Below are 21,576 nucleotides of genomic sequence, written 5' to 3'. Positions count from 1 at the left end.
AAACCACCTTCCCCTCGTCCCCTGGGACCCACCAATCCCCATCCATTCTTTCCTCTTCTTGGAGACCCTGCTCCCTCCATCCCCAGTGCCATTGCCCCAGTTCAGAACCTCATCACTTCCCACCTGAAGTATTACAATACCCTTACAACTGGCCTGCCTTCCTTGATTGTGGCCACCACTCCCTCCTCCACTACTATCCGTTCTTCATAAAAGCTGTGCTATTTTTTTAATTAAAATATGATCATGTCCCTCTCTGTCTTCCTATTAACTTACATGATCATACCTATACTCCTTACCATGTGCCCAGACTTGATTCCCTAATATTCCAGTTACCCCTTTGTTCTGTCTTTGGTCTTCTTTCCCCTTCACGGTAGGATCTACCTCTTCCTGTTCACATACCCATTTTCCCCACAGTAAACTCCTTCAGGGCAGAGACTTTTTAAGATCGAATTCCTGTGCCTAGGACTTAGCACGGTGCCTGGTACCTAAAATATACTCGATAAATAAAGACCCAAGACTAGTCATTAGCACTTGATTTTAATTAACATTAACAGTTCAGATGAAGAACAGACTAGAATAGTGTTTAATAATCAACTTCTGAAAAATCACATTTTATAGAAGGGAAATAAAACAGGCCAACAGAAGTCCAAAAAAGGTACAGTTTGCATTACTGCACTTGGAAGAAATACGCTGCTCAGGGTGGCAGAATACTCAGGCCACACAAGGCTGGGAGGATGAGACAAACACAGGGGACAACCCCCAGGTAGTATTTATTTTGGATTACAAATGCTCCGGTGGCCTCAAAAATATTTAGCTTTTTCCAAACATTCAAGAAGAGCTCATTACAAAAGTGACTGCGGCATCTCCAACACGTTTTAGTCACACCTATGCTCTTCGTCCCAAATTACAGGCAAGTTTAACATAACAGCTCTACCTCCCGTAATGGGACATCTGATACACAAAACCACCCAGCGCCCGGGCCACGGAGAGTGGGGAAGGGAGTGAATTTTTACTTCACGTATGTTTTAGGGAACGATACTGTGACTAGAGGTTACCCTTTCAAGCACTCTTCATTTTGGTCATTTGTATGGGAACATGAGAAAAAGTGACAATGAGTACAAATGAGTATTAAAGTAATTCCTAGGCTACTAGTAGAAAATAAAATAAAATTTAAAAAAGTCCCCTGCCACGTTCACGAGGGTGGCCTAACCACATGTGTAAGAAAAAGGCTGTAAACTTATAGAAAAGATACACTCTGGCTTCTAAACAAATTACAAAATTGATTTTACCTTTACCCTTGAGTGTTATACAGGAAAATGTAAACCAGTGGACCTAGTTACCAAAAAAACACATATCCTCCTTAGGTGAGGGACGGCCTTAAAGTTTGGCCTGAGCTAGTTTTATATTCAAGTTTTCTCCGAGTTTGTCCATGAACTCAAACGTATTCAAGTAGTCAGAACGCTGCACGCTAATAAAGGAGGAAAAAGAAAAGAAGGTTAATTAGTTGGTCTGTGATCTGGGAGCAAGTAGAGGAAAAGTCCTAGAAATGCTACGTAGGTGACATTTTATTTATGTCTAGAAGAAAACTATTTAATGTTAACAAGCTATAAATGTATGGCTGATGACTGTGCCCAAGGCAGATGGGGCTGACCCAGGCTATAGACAGCAGGCCCGCACGCACCTTCATAGGATGTCTCTTGCCCTGAGTCTTTGGGGGTGAAACTATCAGAGAGGTTCAGTTCAGACTAATGCTTGGGAGACCGAAATCATCCCACTTGTTATTCCTCTTCTTAAAAATAACAAAACCACTGGCCGCAGTCACTTACTGGATAAGGCATGAGCCTCCTTAAAAAGAATAAAACCTATTCAGCGTACAGCCATGCTTTTATCTACATTCCCACAAATTGTTACATGTCCTGAAAAAAGGTTTAACGCTCTTATTTTTATCATTGTCTTACTTAAAAACAATGTATATATAAGGGACTGGCTAACATAACCATGCTGATAGGTGCCTATTTGAACAGGCTACAAAGATGGGGCGCCCGCGTGGCTCAGTCAGTTAAGCATCTGACTTCGGCTCAGGTCATGAACTCGCGGTTCGTGAGTTCGAGGCCCGTCTCGAGCCCTGTGCTGACAGCTCAGAGCCGGAGTCTGCTTTGGATTCTGTGCCTCCCTCTCTCTCTGTTCCTCCCCCGGCTCGCACTTTCTCTATCCCTCTCTCAAAAATAAAGATTAAAAAAAAATTTTTTTCAAGTAGGCTACAAAGGTAACAAACTGATAAGAACATTTGGAACACTGTCTTCCTGCTGGAAATTTAGGAAAGAAGTAGTGACTGAGTGAATCTCCATCACTGAGGTATACTGACCTGAACTGAGATCTCTGAGCATGCATGCTGGGGACATGAAATGGGTGTTAAATTTTAGTAGGGTTTCTTGAAGTGAGTCATAGTGAGCAACTCTGAGGGAGAGGTTTCTCTGATTAGCAGCCAATCCAGAGGGGATATGGGTTACCATGTTCTCAGAAAAATCCTGGGCAATACATAGACCTTGAATATCTGTTGGTTATAGATAATTATGAAAGGGACTATGACCAGTGGGCATCTAATACTTGTGCTGTTACTTTTCGTATCTGTAAATTGAAGAAAACAATAGCCTTGGAGGTCCCTTTCTTTCAACCGCCTATACTTTCTTGTTAAATAAAAACGGAACCTTGTCATCCAATAGCTGTCAACTAGATCAGAGGTCAGCAAACTGCAGTTTGGCTCATGGACTCAATCCAGGATACAGCCTGGTTTTGTACATAGTTTAATTGGAACACTGCCACATCCATTAGCTTCTGTGTCATTGGTGACTGTTTTCCTTCCACAGTGGCAAAGTTCAATAGCTGTATAGTTTTGAAAAGGCTCTATGTTCCACAAAGTCTGAAATGCTTATGGTAGACACTTTACATATAGTTTCTGTTGACCTCTGAACTAGGTAGTAAATAACAATTTGTATATTTCTGAAAAGCACTGATGTTTTTGAGCCCAATAAAGATAAGTGGTAATTTGGCCACGGGGCTCAGGGAATCTCATACTTACTTGGGCAAACCTTTAATACAAGCAGCCAAGTCCTTGGTCATGAAGCCAGCCTCGATGGTCTCAATACAGACTTCTTCCAAAGCCTTTGCAAAGAAGCTGAGCTCTTTATTGTTATCAAGCTTAGCTCTGTGGGCTAATCCTCTGGTCCAGGCAAAAATGGAAGCTAAAAAAGCAAAACAAAACAGCACTCAGACCAGACCAAGAGGGATTCCCAAATGTTTCACAGTTCTCAAAAACAGAACAATTATTTTTTCTTTTTGTTTAGGTGACTGATTCCATTAGATGTTATCCACATAGGCTATAAGTTTTATAAGAATTGGAAATATTTTGGGGTGCCTGGGTGGCTCAGTCGGTTAAGCACCCAACCTCAGCTTAGGTAATGATCTTGTGGTTCATGATTTTGAGGCCTGCGTTGGGCTGAGAGACTTGGAGCCTGCTTTGGATTCTGTGTCTCCCTCTCTCTCTGCCCTTCCCGGCTCGTGCTCAGTCTCCCCATCTCTCTCAAAAATAAGCATTAAAAAAAAAAAGAATTGGAAATATTTTACTGAATAGAAACTTTAAAAAATGCCTGTCTTTTTGTAGAGGAGATGTCTTGGGTTTTGTTAGAGCCTTAAAGCACATTTTCACAGTGTGCTTGTAGCACTTGAAGCTTAAGGGATTTACTAATTTGGAATAGGTCACAATCTCTTCTCTCTCTTGTCTATGTTGGCCTCCCTTCCTCTTTCCAAGCTGTAATCTCTTTTGAAAGTGCTGCCCTTGAAACCCAGTTAGAAGGATCTATCTGTGTGGCTTTTAGATTCTTAGCCATCTGGGACGTTTCGCTGTACCAAAGGAAAAGGAAAATGCTTGCTGACAACATTCTTCTCTGTAATGTACATTCTACCACAAAACGGAAAAGCATATACTACATTGTGTATATTTCGAGAAGCACATTCATGGGAGCCTGGGTGACTCAGTCGGTTAAGTGCCCAGCTCTTGATTTTGGCTCAGGTCAGGTTTGTGAGATTGAGCCCCGTACCGGGCTCTGTCCTGACAGTGTGGATCCTGCTTAGGGTTCTCTTCCCCACCCCCACCTCCCTGCCTCTCTCTCAAAATAAATAAATAAATTTAAAAAAAAAATAGTACATTCAAACAGCTCTTATTAGAACAGACCCGATGCTTGGTGAGGACTTTATATACAAAGCATTGGGTAGCCAAAGGAACATGTCTGATTTCCTTTAGAGATCTCCACTCGCTGGCTGGAAATCAACGTAGCAGAAAACACTATCTTACCAATGGGATTGGTGGACGTCTCTTGTCCTTTCTGATACATGCGGTAGTGACGTGTTACAGTCCCATGGGCAGCCTCTGCTTCCACTGTCTTGCCGTCTGGACAAACCAGCACGCTGGTCATCATGCCAAGGGAGCCATAACCTGTATGCGGCAGAGCGTGAAGTACTGGGTACAAGTGTGAGAAGAACACTGGGTCTCTCGGAGAGGAGAGGTCTCAGCAAACCAAATAAACATAAGCATGTGTAGTCATCACCGATCCTTCTGCCTTTCAGAAAGACGGTCTCTGCTCCACACCCCAGGATCAGGGAGTCTGGAGGGGCTGCATTTCTTCCTCACTTATCTATCTCAGAAGCACCTGCCCCATGATGGAGAGCTCAGGGTCCACCTGCTTATACTGCACCCTAGTGCTGGGACTTCCTCGCTACTGGGGCTTGATTTTCTTATCTGTAAAATGGGAATAAAAGCACCTCCTTCATCGGGTTGTTGTGAGAATTAGATGAATATACATATATTTGTGAATATATGTGAAAAGACTATATATTAACATTCCTTAGAATAGTACCTGCCACAGAGTAAGAGCTCTCAGTATATTGCTGCTATTCGTATGTGCAGATGCTCTGCTGTTCTGGGAAAATAAAGATTAATGGGATTTGTGTCCTGCCATCTTTCTGCTCAGATTCACTGAGACTGGAAAGAACAGCAGGTTGAAAACAGGATGAGATGATCCAAGCACATCCCTCTTGCCCTTGCTGTCTGTAACAGCCCCACAAACAGTCCTATTCTGTCAGAGAAGGACATTGCCACTTTTAAGTCCAGAAAATTGATTTTCCATCTTTTATTCATTTTTTTTTTACCCTTGAATTCAAAGAATATTTTTCTCCATTTTTGCTACCTCCCAATAGCCTCTGTAGAGTTAATAATGCAAATGTATCATAGGCTGTTACTTTTGTTTTCTGGCTTGACAGTGCATAAACAAACAGTGGTTTTGTTTGCTTGTTTGTTTTCTTTTAAACTCATCTTTGAGTATCGTTACAAACTTCTGCAAGGGATTAGTAGCTCCTTTCATATCATTGTGTTGGTCTGAGGCTTTAGTAGACTCTCAAATGTTTATTGGTTGGAGAAGGTCAGGAACCATATCCATAGTGAGTCTGTCGATCTTTAATACTAGGAGACACTCAGTACCACTGTCAAAACTGGGGACAAGAAATGGTGTGAGTCCAAAGTAGTTCATACTCTAGAAAAGAATGCACGTGAGGACGGCCTTGCTGCCTTTTGACTGTTCAGCTGCACTGAGGTCTCATTTATCTATAGGCTCTGCTCCAGGTATCTCATCAGTGCATTAATGGACAATACACTTCAGAAGTCCTATTCCAAAGTCCTTTGAAATATCTTGATAACATCCCTCCAGAGACACTCTTCGCTGCTACAAGGACATTTAGAAACAGTGGAGAGATTTGGGTCCCTTTCCAAGAAATCCAAAAAAACAAGGAACAGTTTCCTTTATCCACCGTGGAAGCCTCGTAAAGCACCACTCCTTCCTCTATGTACTCAGCACAAAGGATTAGGAGGATGTGGAGAAACAGAAGGAGAGTAAAGAGAGTCGTCTAAGTCATTTATCGGACATCAAACTTCTCTTTAACTGGGTTCATCTACTGATTTTCAAACTGGTAGGAGATACTTAACTTTTCATAAGAGAAAAGAAAAAGTAGCACTTCCTGGGGAAAAGCAAACATAATTAAGGTTAACACACCATTTATCAGGGAAGATTCGAGTTTGCCATGGGTAACTGAAATTGAAGGGCAACTTGGTACTGAAGCAATCGGGGCAGAGAGAGTTTCCACCAGAGAGAGTTTCTGCCGATCTGGCCCTTCCCTCTGGCATGGAGCCCCCGGTTCTTGGAATTTCTGTGAACAGCCCGGGGGCTTCTCTGCTCAATTCCTTGTGTCAGCTGAGAAGATGGAACAGAATGGCCTGCACTGCTGACACTTTGTGATTTTACAAACAATGGGCTGCGAACTAGAGAACTATCCCGCATGACCAACGTGATGCAGGCTGAGTTCCACCTCTACTTGGTCCCTCAGCTCCTTACCTTGGGCCACGGAGTCCGACTGCACATCGCCGTCATAGTTCTTACAGGCCCAGATGAAGCCCCCCTCGGATTTCATAGCTTGGGCCACCATGTCATCAATGAGCCTATGCTCATACCAAATATTTTGGGCTTCGAATTGGGATTTGTACTGCCTAAGAAGCAAAAGAGAAAAGGGAATTAAAAAGGAACTGGTTTTGGTAGGGACAGCACCTGCTTCTCCGAAGGGGGTGGGGATGGGGCTAGAAGCAGAATTTTTTAGTGGCAGCAGCACAGACTTGAGAAGCTGATAGACCTAAGCTCAAATCCTGCCCATTTTCTAGCTGTGATCCCCCAAGTCCCCTGCCTGTCAGAGCAATTTCACCTCCTTTGCAGAGATGTGAGAATGTCCCCAGCATTATTTTTAGTTTTCACTACACTGCTGATCAGATTCTAGAGACATAGCTTACTTTAAGAATGTAATAATGTATCTCTTGGGAAACTAGGACAGCTCCTGGAGTTGGTATGGATGGGTAGCAGAAGAGGAATTAAGATGTCTTAAGAAAGATACCTAAAATCCAAGCCCTGGCCTCAACACGCGCACCTGAAAGGGAGTTGTGCCATCTTAAAAGTTAACACATGCTCCCGTGTTGTTGAACCTGAAGCTGTTATAAAAATAGACTTGAGTTCAAATAGCCCCCGCAGAGTTCTAAATCACAACAGGCTTCAGAAAGAGTGAAAATGTGCCCAACTTAGAAACTCATATATTTGAAAAATCAGAATTTTCTTTCTTTCTTTTTTTTAAAGATTTTATTTTTGAGTAATCTCTACACCCAACATGGAGGTTGAACTCAATCCTGAGTTCAAGAGTTGCAGGCTCCACCAACTGAGCCAGCCAGGTGCCCCGAAAAATTAGAACTTTCTATCAGTCACAGGGCACCTGCATTCAAATATTAAACAATTCTGGCTCTGAAAAAAATGTGGGACCCTTATTTGAAAACATTTACCTTGTAAAAGCAACTCAGAAGTGCTTTTGTTTCATGTCTGTTAAATCTTAGTTTTGCCCTTAACTTTATGAGACAGAGATGGTTTTCATTCCATTTGTCCCAGAATCAAAGGGATAAGGATGCAAATTCTATACTACAAATGCCAGCTTATTGTAGAAAAAGGAAAAAAGGAAAGAACTGTAGTTACTTGTCATATATTTCCTGAAAGATGTCTTTAAAACGTCCATCATATTTCTTCAGAATAGTGTTTTTGGTGCTCAGATACAAAGGCCAACTCTTAGACAGAGCCATCTGGAAAGAACTGTGTGCAAAATCTTCAATCGACTTATCTTGATTGTACATCCCCATGGCAACACCACCACCTTCTGTTGGGGGGACACCAATGAGAGGAGAAAGGAGAAGGGTAAATGGGGTAGAGTTGTAACAAGTCCAAATCCACCTACCACCACCCAAGCACCCAACCCCCAGCTCCCGTGTCTGGGCCCAGGCTTCCAAAAGTCCCAGCCAGGCTTCAAACGTGAATATTCCATGAGTTCCTGGGGCAAGTGATTGGAACAAAGTCACCTCTCAGTAAGGACATTCTAACTTGTTTTGAAAGGGCAATAGAAGAGAGAAAAACATGGTCTATAGGATCCTGAAGATATCAAGATACGAAAAACTACTGATATGAACCAGAAATACACTCAAGAGGGGGTGAATATCTAGGCTGTCTTTCACACTTTTATTATTTTTTTAAGTTTATTTATTTTGAGAGAGAGAGAGAGAGAGGGAGCATGAGCAGGGGAGGGGCAGAGAGAGAGAGAGAGAGAGAGAGAGAGAGAGAGAGAGAGAGAGAGAGAATCCCAAGCACTGACAGTGCAGAGCCTGATGTAGGGCTGAAACTCACGAACCGTGAGATCATGACCTGGGCCGAAATCAAGGGTCAGATGCTTAACTGACTGAGCCATCCAGGTGCCCCTGCGTTTCACACTTTTAAAATTTCATGTGTTTTAAACTCTAAGTGTGTGCTCCATCCTCAGCCATTGAAAAAAATTTGCATTTCAAATACTGAATGAGAATTCTCCTAATTTCCTGGAGGACACTGAAGATTCATACCCCACTGGCAGAAATAATTATGTTACATGTAACCACTAGTGTTTCACAACTCTTTATTAGTTGAACTCTGTAATTACCGGAAATTTAGAACTTGAATCTGTGCCACTGCCCAGGGCCAATTTAGCCTCAAAATGTGCAAGGCCAAATCCTGCAGGACTAGATTCTATTAAAATGATATTATTTAGAGGAGGCAACAAGAACACAGGCTAAGTAGGCTTTGAGCTTTTGTTTGTGTGAGTGCTTTCAACAACTTCAATAGTGGATAAAGAGGGTTCTCTGTTCTTTCAGCAAACTTTGGGTGGCATTTGCCATAACGAACCTTTGAGACAGCAGGTGGGCAAGAAAAGGCAAAAGACAAACGTTCACTTAAACCGGATAAATACTCGGACCAAGAAGAAAATTCAGCACATCTATAACGCAACCATTTTCAATACAAACCCTACCAGAGCAAACAGGCAGATTACATGATAGGTGACATGGGATTATTAATGTCTGATTCATACAATTTATGCACAACAGATTCCTGCCAACCTTCCCTCCATGTTTTAAGAGAAGTGCAAGTATCTACCTGTCTTTGCCCACATGCGTTTCCAATTAAGTGGCTAGTCTCTCTTGTGTCTTTATTCCACACCGTGGGAAGGCACGGAAGTCAATTACTTCTCCATGCTAGATTTTGGGTCCTATAGAAATGTTGTAGATTCCAGGTTGTATTTTTGGCAGCCACATAACTAAGTTTTAAGGAACAGCAATGACATTGTCTAAATGATCTGTAAAAAATTAAAAGAGGGAGCTCTCTACGGACCTACCTTCAAAGTTATGTACCAGGTATGTCATTTTTTTGGATCCATCACTTGACGTGTAGGTTATCTCTACTTTTCCAGGCCCAGGAACGACAAAATCAGTGGCTCTATACTGTGAAGGGGGTGGAAAAGGTATAAAGAAAATAAAATAGCATTTCAAGAATTGTAAGAAAAACAAAAATCACAGAATACAGAGCTGGAAGATACCTGGGCAAAAAGGGCAGTGTGGCTCAACCTTCATATATTTGAGAGATGGGGAAAAAAGGTCCAGAGCTTTCCCAAAGCAAGTTAATCCTAGCGTACGTTGAAAACCAGTATTTACTGGCTGCCTACCATGTACAGGGCAGTTTTCTGAGCATTGATAAAAAGAGAATAACATCAAGCAGTTTCTCTTAGGAAGCTTATAACCCAACAAAGACATACGAAAGTGAGAAGCAACATAAGAGCTTTCAAATGGCAGAAAAGGGACTTAGATAAGAAATGCAACATGATGACAGAGAGAGAGAAATGACCATGACCTGGAGGTCAGGGAAGTCTTCCCACAGGGGGGGTGACAGCACACTAGCTACAACATTGATGGTGGTGAGACACAGCTAATGCTTTGTCCTCACTATACGACAGGCGCTTTAAGTGACTGACTACAATCATCTCATTTCATCTGAGTATTACATTGGTCCTACAAGGAAGGAACTGTGATATGGTAGAGAGAACACATCTAACACATCTAGGGTCTAAAGACTTGGGATCCGATTCTTAGACCCACAGGACTCAGTCTACTATAATTCATGGTTGTTATTACTACCAACACCAGTCCAGGATTTATCCAAAAGCAGCGATTGCGGAAGTAGCTGTGACACTTTGGTGGCCCTTAGGAAAGGACCTTACAAGGACAGTCATCTTGCTCACCAGAATGAGCTACTCTAGGGAAACACGTGCCCAGCCCATACTGGGCATCTGTCAACTTTTGCTGCACTGTACCCTCTTCGATGATTTAAATTAGAATAGTTTCACAGTCAGGTACCAGTCAACCCTACTTACTTATGTTTGTATAGAGTAACACTGACAACAGCTGGTAGAAGAGCTGTAAATATCTTTTCTACCGAGAGTGTGTTTCTGCCATGTAAAGTCCTTCCCTATGGGTGGTCATTTATTCCCATTTCTCAAAAGGAAGACATGGAGGCACCAAAGCACCACGGATACTTTGTAGAGGTTTATGTACAGTTAAATGATTAGGGTTGAATCAACCTGAGGCTTAGAATTTTCAATCTGGACTTTAATAGAGAATGACCATTCTTCCAAGTGACTGATACCAAAACAATTCAGACAGGCGGGAGGAGGGGGATGGGGGAGATGAAAAAGACACCACTGCGATCAGAAGAACTTAAGAGCAGTACTCCCAGGATTGGTGAGTTTGTAGCGCTGCGGTCTACATTTTCTCTCCGGGGTCTCCAGAGGGACCTGTGAAAGGTGTGGCCAGGACGAAGGGGTAGTTTGAACCACAGGGTGGAGCAGAGTGAACTGACCCTCAAGGACTGACCCAGTGACTCTGTCCCCAGGAACAGAGTGGTCAGCCCTGGCCACGCTGCTTTTGAGAATGGCTATGTCGAAGCCTCTGGATCTCAGTGTTAGAGGTTCTTGTTTGAAAGGCTCTTTCAAGACATAAGCTGTGCCTGTTTCGGCAGTACGTATACTAAAATTGGAACGATACGGAGAAGATTAGCCTGGCCCCTGCGCGAGGATGACGCACAAATTCGTGAAGCTTCCATATTTTTACAGAGGGTTTCTGGAGGGGAATGGGCTAAATGGGTAAGGGGCACTAAGGAATCGACTCCTGAAATCATTGTTGCACGATATGCTAACTAATTGGATGTAAATTTAAAACAACAACAACAACAACATAAATAAATAAAGCTAAAAAAAAAAAAGACATTAAGCTGCTTTTTATGAAAGACTGAAACCTCTCTTTCAGCACCGTGTTTGTTCAGTTGGCAATTTTTCTGTTTAACTTGGCAATGAGCCGACTTGTGTGAAAGTACAGAAACTATACTTTTTTTTGTCCCCCCTGTAGGAAAAGGAATATTTTAAAGAGAATGCTTTCAACTACTGCATCAGTTTTCTTTTTATGTATAAAGTCATGTTCAGTACAATCTTTGGTGGTTCTCAACCCTGCCTGCCTTCTGGAATCGCCTGGGAGCTTTAAAATGCCTGAAGCCCATGGAATTCTGATTCAGTTGGTGTAGGGTAAAACTCATGCACTGGAATTAAAACAAAAAAAACACATTTGTTTAAAAAGCAAAACAAAACGAAAACTGAAAAACCCAGAAAGGGATCTTATTGCATAGCAGGGCGAAGGACGACTAAACTGGTTGAACCATGGGAAAGGACACAAAAATGGCAATATAATACAGTTTAAGTGCAAAAACAGATACAGGAAGAAAAAAACCCATCTGAAAAAAAATCACTTGTGTTGACACAGGTACCTATCTGTAAGTTTATCTATATTTAGGTATACCTAAATATGCCTAAATATACAGATATACACATACACATTTCTCAATTTGGCATCTCGCTTAAAGGGAGTAGACACCAAAAGAATAAAACAGAAAACCAGAACTTCTAGGCAGCCACAGGTCAGGAAAAAAAAAAGCATGGAAAACCAAATCATGCCAACATGACTTACTTGATCCCCATAAGCATGACGACCTATGATGATAGGTTTTACCCAACCGCTCACAAGACGGGGGATATTTTTGCAGATGATAGCTTCCCTGAAGACAGTGCCGCCCAGAATATTTCGGATGGTGCCATTTGGTGACTTCCACATTTGCTTCAACTTGAACTCCTCAACCCTCTTCTCATCGGGGGTGATGGTAGCACATTTGACCCCAACGTTGTACTTCTTTATAGCTTCTGCAGCATCCTTGGTGACCTGGTCACCGGTGGCATCGCGATTCTCTATGCCTAAATCATAGCTGGGAGGGAAAAACCGTGAAGTATAACTCTCCAGGCAAACTGATGAGTGATGGAGGTACTATGGTCTACGGTAACTCATTAGTTACCATTCTACCACCACGCACCATTCTATGCATGGTGATGGCACGCGGAGCCTGCCCCGCAGAACGTGATGGCTCAAAACACACCCAAATCTGCCGACTTTTGGGTCAGTGCACCCTGGACACAGAAGATGGTTGTCAACCAAACAAAGCACAAAGAGAGGCTAAGACTCTGGGCCTCACCTGCCTGTGGTGTGGGAAGACGTCTAGAAGGCACCTGAATAGAAACCATTGTGCTCTGGCCTTTTGTGTGCTCTTTACCATAAAGAGGCAATAATAGCACTGGAGCAGACTTCCTTCCATAAAATTAGCATAAAAACAGAAGCCTAAGCACCTTATTTTTTCCTTGGTAAATATTGTGTGTCAAATAAAGGGGTCAGAGGGTTTAAAGGATTTTTTGTATTCAAGTGCTGGGAGCTATACATGTGACAGCTCACTCAGAGAGTTATAGCTTAATATACACCAACTCCCAGGCCGCAGGTTATTCAGAACTGGAAAGAGTGCTGATTGTTCATCAGGCACAGAGAACAATCAAAGGCTTATCTAAAGTATGAAACAGTTTGTCAAAAACAGGAGAGACAAAACGGTGACATAACAATTTGTGTTGTTTTCTGAGGCTTTAAAAACGTTTTTCAGCTTTCAGAACTTGTGAAACCATTAACACTTTGTTTTACAGTTCCTTTTAGTTTTTGTTTTCCTTTCCTTAGCTATCCCAACTTACAGTGTAAACGCCAAGGTAGCAATCTTAAGGTATTTCCAAATAAAAATTATTCCAAACTGCTTTGACCTTGGGTAATTCACGGAAGTCTAACAAATCCATGGACTCTCTTATCTTCTGGCATAGGAAATGCTGAATGTTTACAAATGTCTAATCCTAACTCAACTAGGGACTGCAGTCAGCACTTTTCATGTTCGTAGGAACCATTTTTCATCAGCAGCATCTACCAGCAAAGTAGTGGAATTTTTGCTTCTCTTTTAATATTTCTAACAGAAAAGAATGAGTAAGTGGTCTGGACCCCTGTATAGCCTGCAGAAAACAAAACAAACAAATCACTCCACTCCCCTCAAAAAGAACCCATGATGTAATAATAATAGCAATTTTGAAACAACTTAAAACTTGTTTGAGCCTCCCAAAATTCTTTACTCTGCAGCTAGTCATTGTTTTCCTTCTAGGCATAATGACTGTCCTCAAAAAAACTTTTTTATAACGTTTATTCATTTTTGAGAGATGGAGAGAGACAGAGTATGAGTGGGGGAGGAGCAGAGAGAGAGAGGGAGACACGGAATTCGAAGCAGGTTCCAGGCTCTGAGCTGTCAGCAGAGAGCCTGATGCAGGGCTCGAACCCACGAATCGCTAGATCTGAGCCGAAGCTGGATGCTTAACCAACTGAGCCACCCAGGCGCCCCCATAATGACTGTCCTTTAAAAGTCCTTATGCCCCTAAGGCTAATGAGGCTTAAAGCTTCTTTGCAGCTATTATACAATTTGCAAGAACTCTGCAAATTCACTTATTGCCATGTCAAGTCCTGAAACAGGAGAGTGCTCATAAAATGCTTCTTTAACCCACTTGGATGATGTTTTTTATGCTTCATTTCCTGTATGCTTGGTGGACCTCTGCAGGTATTTGCTTCTTCTCATGGTTGCAATATAGACCTTATCAACGCCTGAGGCTTAGAATAATTAAAAAGGGTGTCTAGTGACACCACGTGAATGAAGTATCTACACCTAAGCAAACAACAGGTCCTCAGGATACAGTCTTATGAATAATTCCGGGTCAACGCAAACACACTTAGAGGTGCCAGTAGTCCGGCTGAACTGTGTCGGTCAACATTTTGCCATGCCAGGCTTCAGCCACGGCCCCGTTGGAAAAATTCTGTCTCTACCTTGTTCAAATGCACACAGAGCATGAGCAAGGTTATGAAAATCACAGGGAACAAAGCAGAAAGAATTCCACAGAGACTTTCATGCCTATTTGCAAACATGGTAAAGACAGGGCAAAGGCTCAAATCTTTAGAACACGAAAGGTTTAAGGGATTGTCTACTGAAAGGTGGGGGTTGTGTTAGATAATTTCAAGGGTTCTTTCTGTGCTACAGTTGTGTGAAAAGGGCAAGAGCCAAGGAATGAACAGGGGGAGAGGTCCACTGACTAGTTAAGCAGAGTGATAGAAAACAGCGAGAGAAAGGACAAAACTGTGTGAACTACATTTACTTTACTGTTCGGTAGAGAATGTACCTCTATTATTTTTCCTTCCACTGATACCTAGTGCTACTCTTAACCACTGATTTATATAAATAGAAGAGGCTTAGAAAGAGCTGAGAATCTTTGTTCCCACCACAATTCTCTTCTGTGGAACAATGACAAGTCCAGTTTTTCTAGCAATATGTTAAAATTAAAACAGAAGATTCATGCATAGGCATCCCTCCCTCAAAAGTTTTATTCCTAAGATACAGCGCTAGCTCTGTGAAACAGCTAGTTATATCCTGAAATCACTTAGATTATGCTTTCTGAGCTTGCTGCTTGGAAGACTGATTCATTTACCTGTGTAGTTCCAGTTCCACGTAGGGAAAAATGAGTTTTTCTTTAATCAACTCCCAAATGATTCGTGTCATTTCATCTCCTTGCATCTCTACCACAGAACCGCCACGGATTTTTTGAGACATTTTGACTTCAAGAAACCTCTCAGAAGAACAAAAGAGAGGACACAGGTCTTCTCGTTTATTTCACTATAGTATAAAAACAAATTCAAACATTTTGGTGACTCCTAAACATGACACCGCATAAGAAACTATAACAATATATTTACCATTAGAATTCAGCACGTTCTCTGTAAAAAGCACTGTTATGTGCTTCATGTGTGGTTTTTGAGCCAGCCCTCACAACCCTGTAAGCTGGAAATTATTTTCCCAATTTACTTTGACAGAAGGAAAAGAACTTTCTCAAGGCTGTCCCATTATAGCGTGGGGGAACCAGATTCTAACATGTCCTTAATGATGTAATCACCACTCCTGATGGGTCATCTTATAAAATGAGATTATTTCTGCAATACCATGTCTAGTTGAATCCTTCTATCCAACTTCTCATCTTACTGTACCCTCAAAATGAGCAAAATGATAGGTGCTAGTATTTCCCCTCCTTTAAGAGGCTGTTTTATTTAAAAACAAAACAAAACAAAACAGGGGCACTTGGGTGGCTCAGTTGGTTGAGCGTCTGACTCTTGATTTTGGCTCAGGTCATGATCTCATAGTTTGTGGGATCAAGCCCCATGTCGGGCTCTGTGTTGACAGTGCAGAACCTGCTTGGGATTCTCTCTCTCGCTCTCTCTGCCCCTCCCCTGCTCATGCTCTCTCTTGCTCTCAAACAAATAAATACACATTAAAACAAACCAACCAAAATAAAACAACTATGATTGAAGGGATTCAATGAGTTCTTATAAACCACGTTTAAGACTAAAAGTAAAATATGAAAAATTTCTGGTGGAATTATGTTTTCCTAGAGACAAAATGGATATTGGGGATGTCACACTAAATATAGAAGTGATTTCTCAATTTAGAAAAATCTGTATATAGAAGGGCTGCTGCCCAGGACCTAAGCATGTCCTGTCCTGTTCCTCAGTATCCTAACTCCTGGACTGTTCCTGGGCAAATTAAGCTGCCAGAAGGTGGGACAGAGAAATGGAAATTTTCCAGGAAGAGAGGTCTTCCTGGGATGTGAGGGTAGCAAATGCAAATTAATCTGATTCCCAGAAGGAACAGAGTACACACTCTGGAAAAAGTCAAACTATGAGGCTTAACGGAAAACCGTGTCCTGGGTGTGTTTCCAGAGAGGAGGAGGGGCCCTGAGTCCACTGCAGGTAGGTATCTGTTCCCTTTCATGATGCTCTAATGGAAACTCTTTCCCCAGGACAATATAACTGAAAATTGCTTTTATCCTCTGAAGTTATCAATAAGACTGAGGCCTGAGAACTGATTTAAGCAACTATTAGGTAAGGGGCTTATAAGCAGTATCACTTGACAAAGTTGAACTGAAGTAATTTGACCTTTTTTTTTTTTTTTTAAGTTTCTTTATTTTTGAGAGAGAGAAAGCACAAGTGGGGGAGGGGCAGAGAGAGAGAGAGAGAGAGAGAGAGAGAGAGAGAGAGAATATCCCAAGCAGGCTCCACATTGCCAGCATGTAATTTACAAGTGTAATTTACAGTGGAGCTTTATATGATTCAGTCATGCTGAGCCCACTGTCACATCTGTCCTTGTATTTAAAACAAAACAAAACAAAACAAGAGGCAGCAAACTTATCTTAGTCTTGATACAGTTCCATGGCCACATTCCTACATAATATTATATAAGAGTTATGACTTGGCTATTTTTCCTTAATGGCAAATACAATTGATAGGTCATATAGCATCCTTGAATACTATATGTATATGTATCATCCTTGATACTGAGTAATTGCATTTTTAAAACTACTTCCTTCTCAGTCAAAACAAACATTTACTGCAGTAATTTTTCTGTATCTTATAATGCATAACTGAAACATTTCAGGAGTTCCTCACATTATCCATTAAAATTTTACCACGTCCTAACTAAAAAAGTAAAGTCTTTTTGGGGTGCCTGCGTGGCTCAGTAGGTTAAGTGTCCAACTCTTGATTTCAGCCCAGGTCATGATCTCATGGTTTGTGAGTTCCAGTCCCACATCAGGCTCTGCACTGACTGTGTGGAGCCTGCTTGGGGTTCTCTCTTTCTCTCTCTCAAAATAAATACATAAACTTAAAAAAAAAAAAAAGATAAAGTTTTTTTTGTAGACCATTGTTTCTTTCAAGGTCGGATATTATTTCTTTTAGACTTAAATTCCATGGGGGTAGGCTTCAGGCCCCACTGGATTCATTTCTCTAACCCTTGCTCCCCAGATTCTCCCTCTCCACCCAAATCCTGACTTCAGAAGGAAGGACTTTTCCAACAGGCCAGTTTAGTGACTCTGAAAGCAGGTGAATTCCCATCTCCTGACACACTTGTGTAATTGCACAAGATACACCTGGACTAATACAGAGTAGTTTAAGGAGAAAGTTGCTTGAGCTTAATTTTCTTTTCATCAACCCCAAATTTTTAGCCACATTTTTTTTTAAAAGCAGAGTTCATGAACTACAATAATTTCTCGGCCAAAAATGGTCTCTTGCAGAGAAGAGCTGCGCTGAAAGAAAACAAGGAAGCAGTTGCAGTTTGTTGTTGGAAATATCCCTGACTCATTCCCTTGCAGTGCCTCCACCTACTCAAGACCTCCAGGACCAATTAAATGCAGCATTGCCACATCAAGAAGTACAGAAGGGGAGAAAGTACTAATTCTCACCTTTACAACTTCTAATCACCCCAACTTCCTTCAATCTTGCAGACTCAGATGAGTGCAGTTAATTTCCTAAAACAAAACAAAAGAGGAATAGAAAAACTTAACGATCAAAATACGCCTGTCAGGAGGACTTAGCTGTTTTTAATACCGGCCAGACAGCCCAGTTTATCTGGTTTAAAGTACAGAGCTGAGTGTACCCAGTGGACCAAAGGCCAGTTTTAGGTGCGCGGGCACCTACCAAATAAAGGTTAAGAGCGCACAAATATCTCTGCCTGCCCACACACTGGAGGGCACGTCAGTGGGCGCGTCCCGGGTTCGTCGTCCGTTAGCTGGTCTTGGGGTTTGCACGTCCTTAGGTGACGCTGTGACCAGCGGGCTCTAGGCCTGCATGCGTCCTTGTGGCCGTTGTGCAAGAGGGCTGCAACCACGCTCGCTCCGCTCCTCTCTCCAGGTCTGCAAGCCCACCCCTTCCTTCTGCTGCGCAGGAACCTTTAAACCTCTGGCGCCAGTGGCATGCCGGGGGAACTGGAGATCCGCTTGGGGGCGGAGGGGTCTCCTCCACCTCCTCTCCTCCACCTCCACTCCACCCCCTCCACGCCCCCGAGAGGACGCTTCCACTCTACCGCACTGCTAGTTCCAGCCACCTGAGTTCGCTGCACACGCCCAAGTCCATGGCTTCCACCTTTCTTTGCATGCAGCTCCCCACTGCCGCACGTTTTCTTCTCCCTAAACCCAAAACTTAGTCTTCCACTCATACAGGCATTCTCCCACCTCTCGATTTTCCTTTCTGCATGCAAACCCGGCCTTCTTTGTGTCACTGCAAGCAACTCTGTGCCGCTCAATTTCACCTTTCCGAGACCAAGAGCGGGCCTTCTCCACATTCTGGCATCTAGGACCTTCTTCCCCACGTCTCTTTCCCATACACAGGGATCCAGCACCTTCCTCCTCCCCATGTCTCTTTCCCACTCCCAGCCTGGATTTTCCCCGCTTCCTTTCGACCAGGGCTCGCCGCTAAATTTCTCCCTCCAGACCCAAGATCTGAGCTTTCTTCCTTTTTTCCCCACTCCAGCCATTGGCGGGCTCTCAGAGCCTCTCCGCAAAAGCCAGGGGCCCGAGCTGCCCCTCGAAGTCTGCGGTTACCTGCAGGAGAAGGTACGCGGGAGATAAGCCGGGGGCGCCACAGCCACTCACACGTTGAAGCTCACAAGGGTCTACGCTGGTAATGCCAGCTGGGCCCCAGCTGTTTCGGCTTCTGACACCGCCTCCGCACCAACCCAGGAGGCGGCCGACAGGGCGGAGCCTTGGCACCAACACGCTTTTGTCCCCTCCCAGGCCCGCCCCCTCAGCCCACCCTCCCGGAGCCCCGCCCCCTCCACACCGCCAATCATCGCGCGCCGATCGCTCTGGGTGGGCAGGGCCGGGTCCCGGAACTTCTGGGCGAGATCTGCTGCTGCCTTCTCTAGGATCGCGGTGTGGGAAGGGGTCGCAGCGCCCCCTAGACTCGGCCCCGGAACCCGGCCGCGGAAGGACGTGAATGCCATTTGCAGTCCTGCGACCAGGGAGCGCCAGGGCTGTAGTCTAAGACCCACGCCGCCTAGGGCCTTGCGGAGTGAGTTTCCAGGTTCTCAGTGACTGCAAAGGAAAGACTTCCGGCGCTACTTCGGTGTGCGGTAGACCGGAACGAGCCTTTGGCAGAAGGAGGAGTGTGGGCGGGGGTAGGCAGTATGGGGTCGCTTTGGGGGCTTCTCGGAGCAACTAGAATGCAAAGAATTAAATACACAGGTAGGCATGCCACGGTAAATTTCCGCTACTACGTCTTCAGAACTTCTGTACCTATATTTCTAATTACTGCTAAGTACATACTATCAATAAGCCCAGGTGTCATTTGCATTAGAAGATAAATATAGGAGATTATTGTCTGGATTCCAGTGAAGTTGGAATAAAGATGTGAAGCCTTAGGAAACACTGGAATAAAAAGATTCTGTCAGCTACAGGAATTATTTTTGTGTATTCCTTACTCTTGAAAACATGGGGGAGGGGCATTTTAGACAGTGATTTGTAGTGGTTGTAATGCTTGTATATTACTGCCCAGGATTCAGTGTCCCAAAACTTATTTTAAAAAATTTTCTCGGGGCGCCTGGGTGGCTCAGTCGATTTAAACAGCCCACTTTGGCTCAGGCTCAGATCATGATCTTGGGGTCGTGGTCCTTGGGTTCCAGCCCTGCGCTGGGTTCTGTGCAGACAGCTCTCTGCCCCTGCGTCGTTCTCTCTCTCTCTCTCAAAAATGAATAAGCATTAAAAAATAAATAAATAATAAAATATTTTTTTCTCTAATATCGGATTACAATTACTCTGAAGATAAACAGGTATGAAGGTCATTGCACAAGGTACATTTTGAACACTAGAGGGCACTGGTATTTTTCCCAAGAGAAAAGTAAAGGGGGGGGGGGGGGGGAGGGGGATACATAGCATTGCATGTGCTGATTTTTTAAAAAATATTTTATTTTCAAGTAATCTCCACACCCAAGGTGGGACTCAAACTCACAACCCCTAGATCAGGAGTCACATGCTATGCCACTGAGCCAGCCAGGTGCCCTGCACTTGATTTTTGAAATGGATTAATGGAAAGTAGCAGTTACCTCCATTTATTCTTGTAGAAATGATTATAGAGGTATATAAGCTTGTATTTTCATCTAGAATCTGAGATCCAAAGTCACCTGAAATTGTAAACTTACTCTCATTTTATATCAGGTTCACCCTTTGCCTACTACTAAAAGTATATTCTTTCTTGTTTCAGAAAGGATTTAGGGAAGCCTTCAAAATAACACAATATAGCACGATAAAACACATTGAATATATGTGAGGAAAATGAGGAAAAGGTAGAATACATATAGTAAATTATACAGAACCAAGATGAATTGAATCACAAAATGTATTCCATCAGATCCTAAACACTTCTAGAGATGGGCTGCAAATTTGGCTCTGAGCCACTGTGGGACACTTATGGATGGGAATCTCAGCATCCTAAAACAGTGTTTCCTAAGCCAATAACACAGGGACTCCTTTTTCATTGAAAATATTTTCTTGTAGATCCCTAGAATTGGTTTTTTTACTGCATATATGTATATGCAAAACTAGGTATATATATGCTCCTTATGCTGATAGCTCTTATACAACTAAAAAATAAATTTATAGACAAAATGACTAGAAACAAAACTATAAGATAATACATTACCCATTGACAACATTAACTAAATGTAACACATGATGTTTGCTTACATTCTTGCTGTTTTGAATTTAGCTTGCCTATTCTGGGTGTCGTGTGAGAATTCATTTAGCACACCATTTTTCTGTTTTGTTAATATTGCATGCCTTGACATCTTTTGTTTTTCATTTGGCCAATGAAAAAATCTGGATATTTTAATAGGAGCTGGTCCTATTTACTGTTGTACACACAAATAGAAACATGGGCTATGAAATTTCTGTCAGTATTTGGTTATGAGACACTCATCCAGATAACAGGATTGTCAGAAATAGTCTAAGGCATTTGTGTTTTCATTTTGATGATCTAAAAAAAATGCAGTGCAACATTCTACCTTGTGGAAATTCACTTTATTGACATTTATTGGCCATGAAGATTATGGGAGAAAGGACAGTAAGGTGATTTCTGGGCATGGGGTTTGAGTGACAGGGTGCCCTTCAACAAATACAGAGTCACAGATTTTCATGAGTTGAGTTTAAGATGTGTTAAATCTGAGATGCCTGTGGGACAGCCAGATAGAGATGTTATGGAGGCATTTAGCTGCATCTGCAGTTCAGGAGGGGTGTCTGGACTAGAGAGAGAAATCTGAGACTCTTTAGCATTGTTAT

The 21,576-nt window shown here is 42.7% G+C and overlaps 1 protein-coding gene and 1 non-coding gene across 4 annotated transcripts; one reads left to right on the top strand and one right to left on the bottom strand.

Annotated features, from left to right (window-relative positions):
• Positions 1 to 524: 524 nt before the first annotated feature.
• IDH1 (isocitrate dehydrogenase (NADP(+)) 1) lies at positions 525 to 19,009 on the bottom strand. 3 transcript variants are annotated; one of them, XM_049615026.1, is made up of 10 exons: positions 18,847 to 19,009; positions 17,710 to 17,775; positions 14,911 to 15,095; positions 11,999 to 12,290; positions 9,325 to 9,430; positions 7,611 to 7,788; positions 6,441 to 6,592; positions 4,352 to 4,492; positions 3,080 to 3,242; positions 525 to 1,468 (listed from the first exon to the last, which is right to left on the bottom strand). In XM_049615026.1, the coding sequence occupies exons 3-10, from the start codon at positions 15,030 to 15,032 to the stop codon at positions 1,378 to 1,380; spliced, it is 1,245 nt and encodes a 414-aa protein (XP_049470983.1). In that variant the 5' UTR covers positions 15,033 to 15,095; positions 17,710 to 17,775; positions 18,847 to 19,009; the 3' UTR covers positions 525 to 1,377. The 3 variants fall into 3 exon arrangements, with proteins under 3 accessions (XP_049470983.1, XP_049470984.1, XP_049470985.1); XM_049615027.1 differs by lacking the exon at positions 18,847 to 19,009 and adding an exon at positions 17,945 to 18,231; XM_049615028.1 differs by lacking the exon at positions 14,911 to 15,095 and having other exon boundaries at positions 18,847 to 19,008.
• On the top strand, positions 10,987 to 11,091 carry LOC125911955 (U6 spliceosomal RNA). The gene has a single exon (XR_007454534.1). It is a non-coding gene; the product is annotated as a U6 spliceosomal RNA (small nuclear RNA).
• Positions 19,010 to 21,576: the final 2,567 nt, after the last annotated feature.

The sequence above is a fragment of the Panthera uncia genome, assembly GCF_023721935.1.
Source record: "Panthera uncia isolate 11264 chromosome C1 unlocalized genomic scaffold, Puncia_PCG_1.0 HiC_scaffold_3, whole genome shotgun sequence".
Taxonomy (NCBI): Eukaryota; Metazoa; Chordata; class Mammalia; order Carnivora; family Felidae; genus Panthera; species Panthera uncia.
Note: the sequence above shows the minus strand (reverse complement) of the source record. Positions and strands in the feature narration are given on the sequence as shown.

Coding starts and splice junctions, on each gene's coding strand:
- IDH1 (XM_049615026.1), bottom strand. CDS start 15,032: ATGTCTCAAAAAATCCGTGGCGGTTCTGTGGTAGAGATGCAAGGAGAT. Junction 9,431..11,998: donor GTCATGCTTATGGGGATCAA/GTAAGTCATGTT, acceptor CCCCCTTCACAG/TATAGAGCCACTGATTTTGT. Junction 4,493..6,440: donor GTCGGACTCCGTGGCCCAAG/GTAAGGAGCTGA, acceptor TGCCGCATACAG/GTTATGGCTCCCTTGGCATG.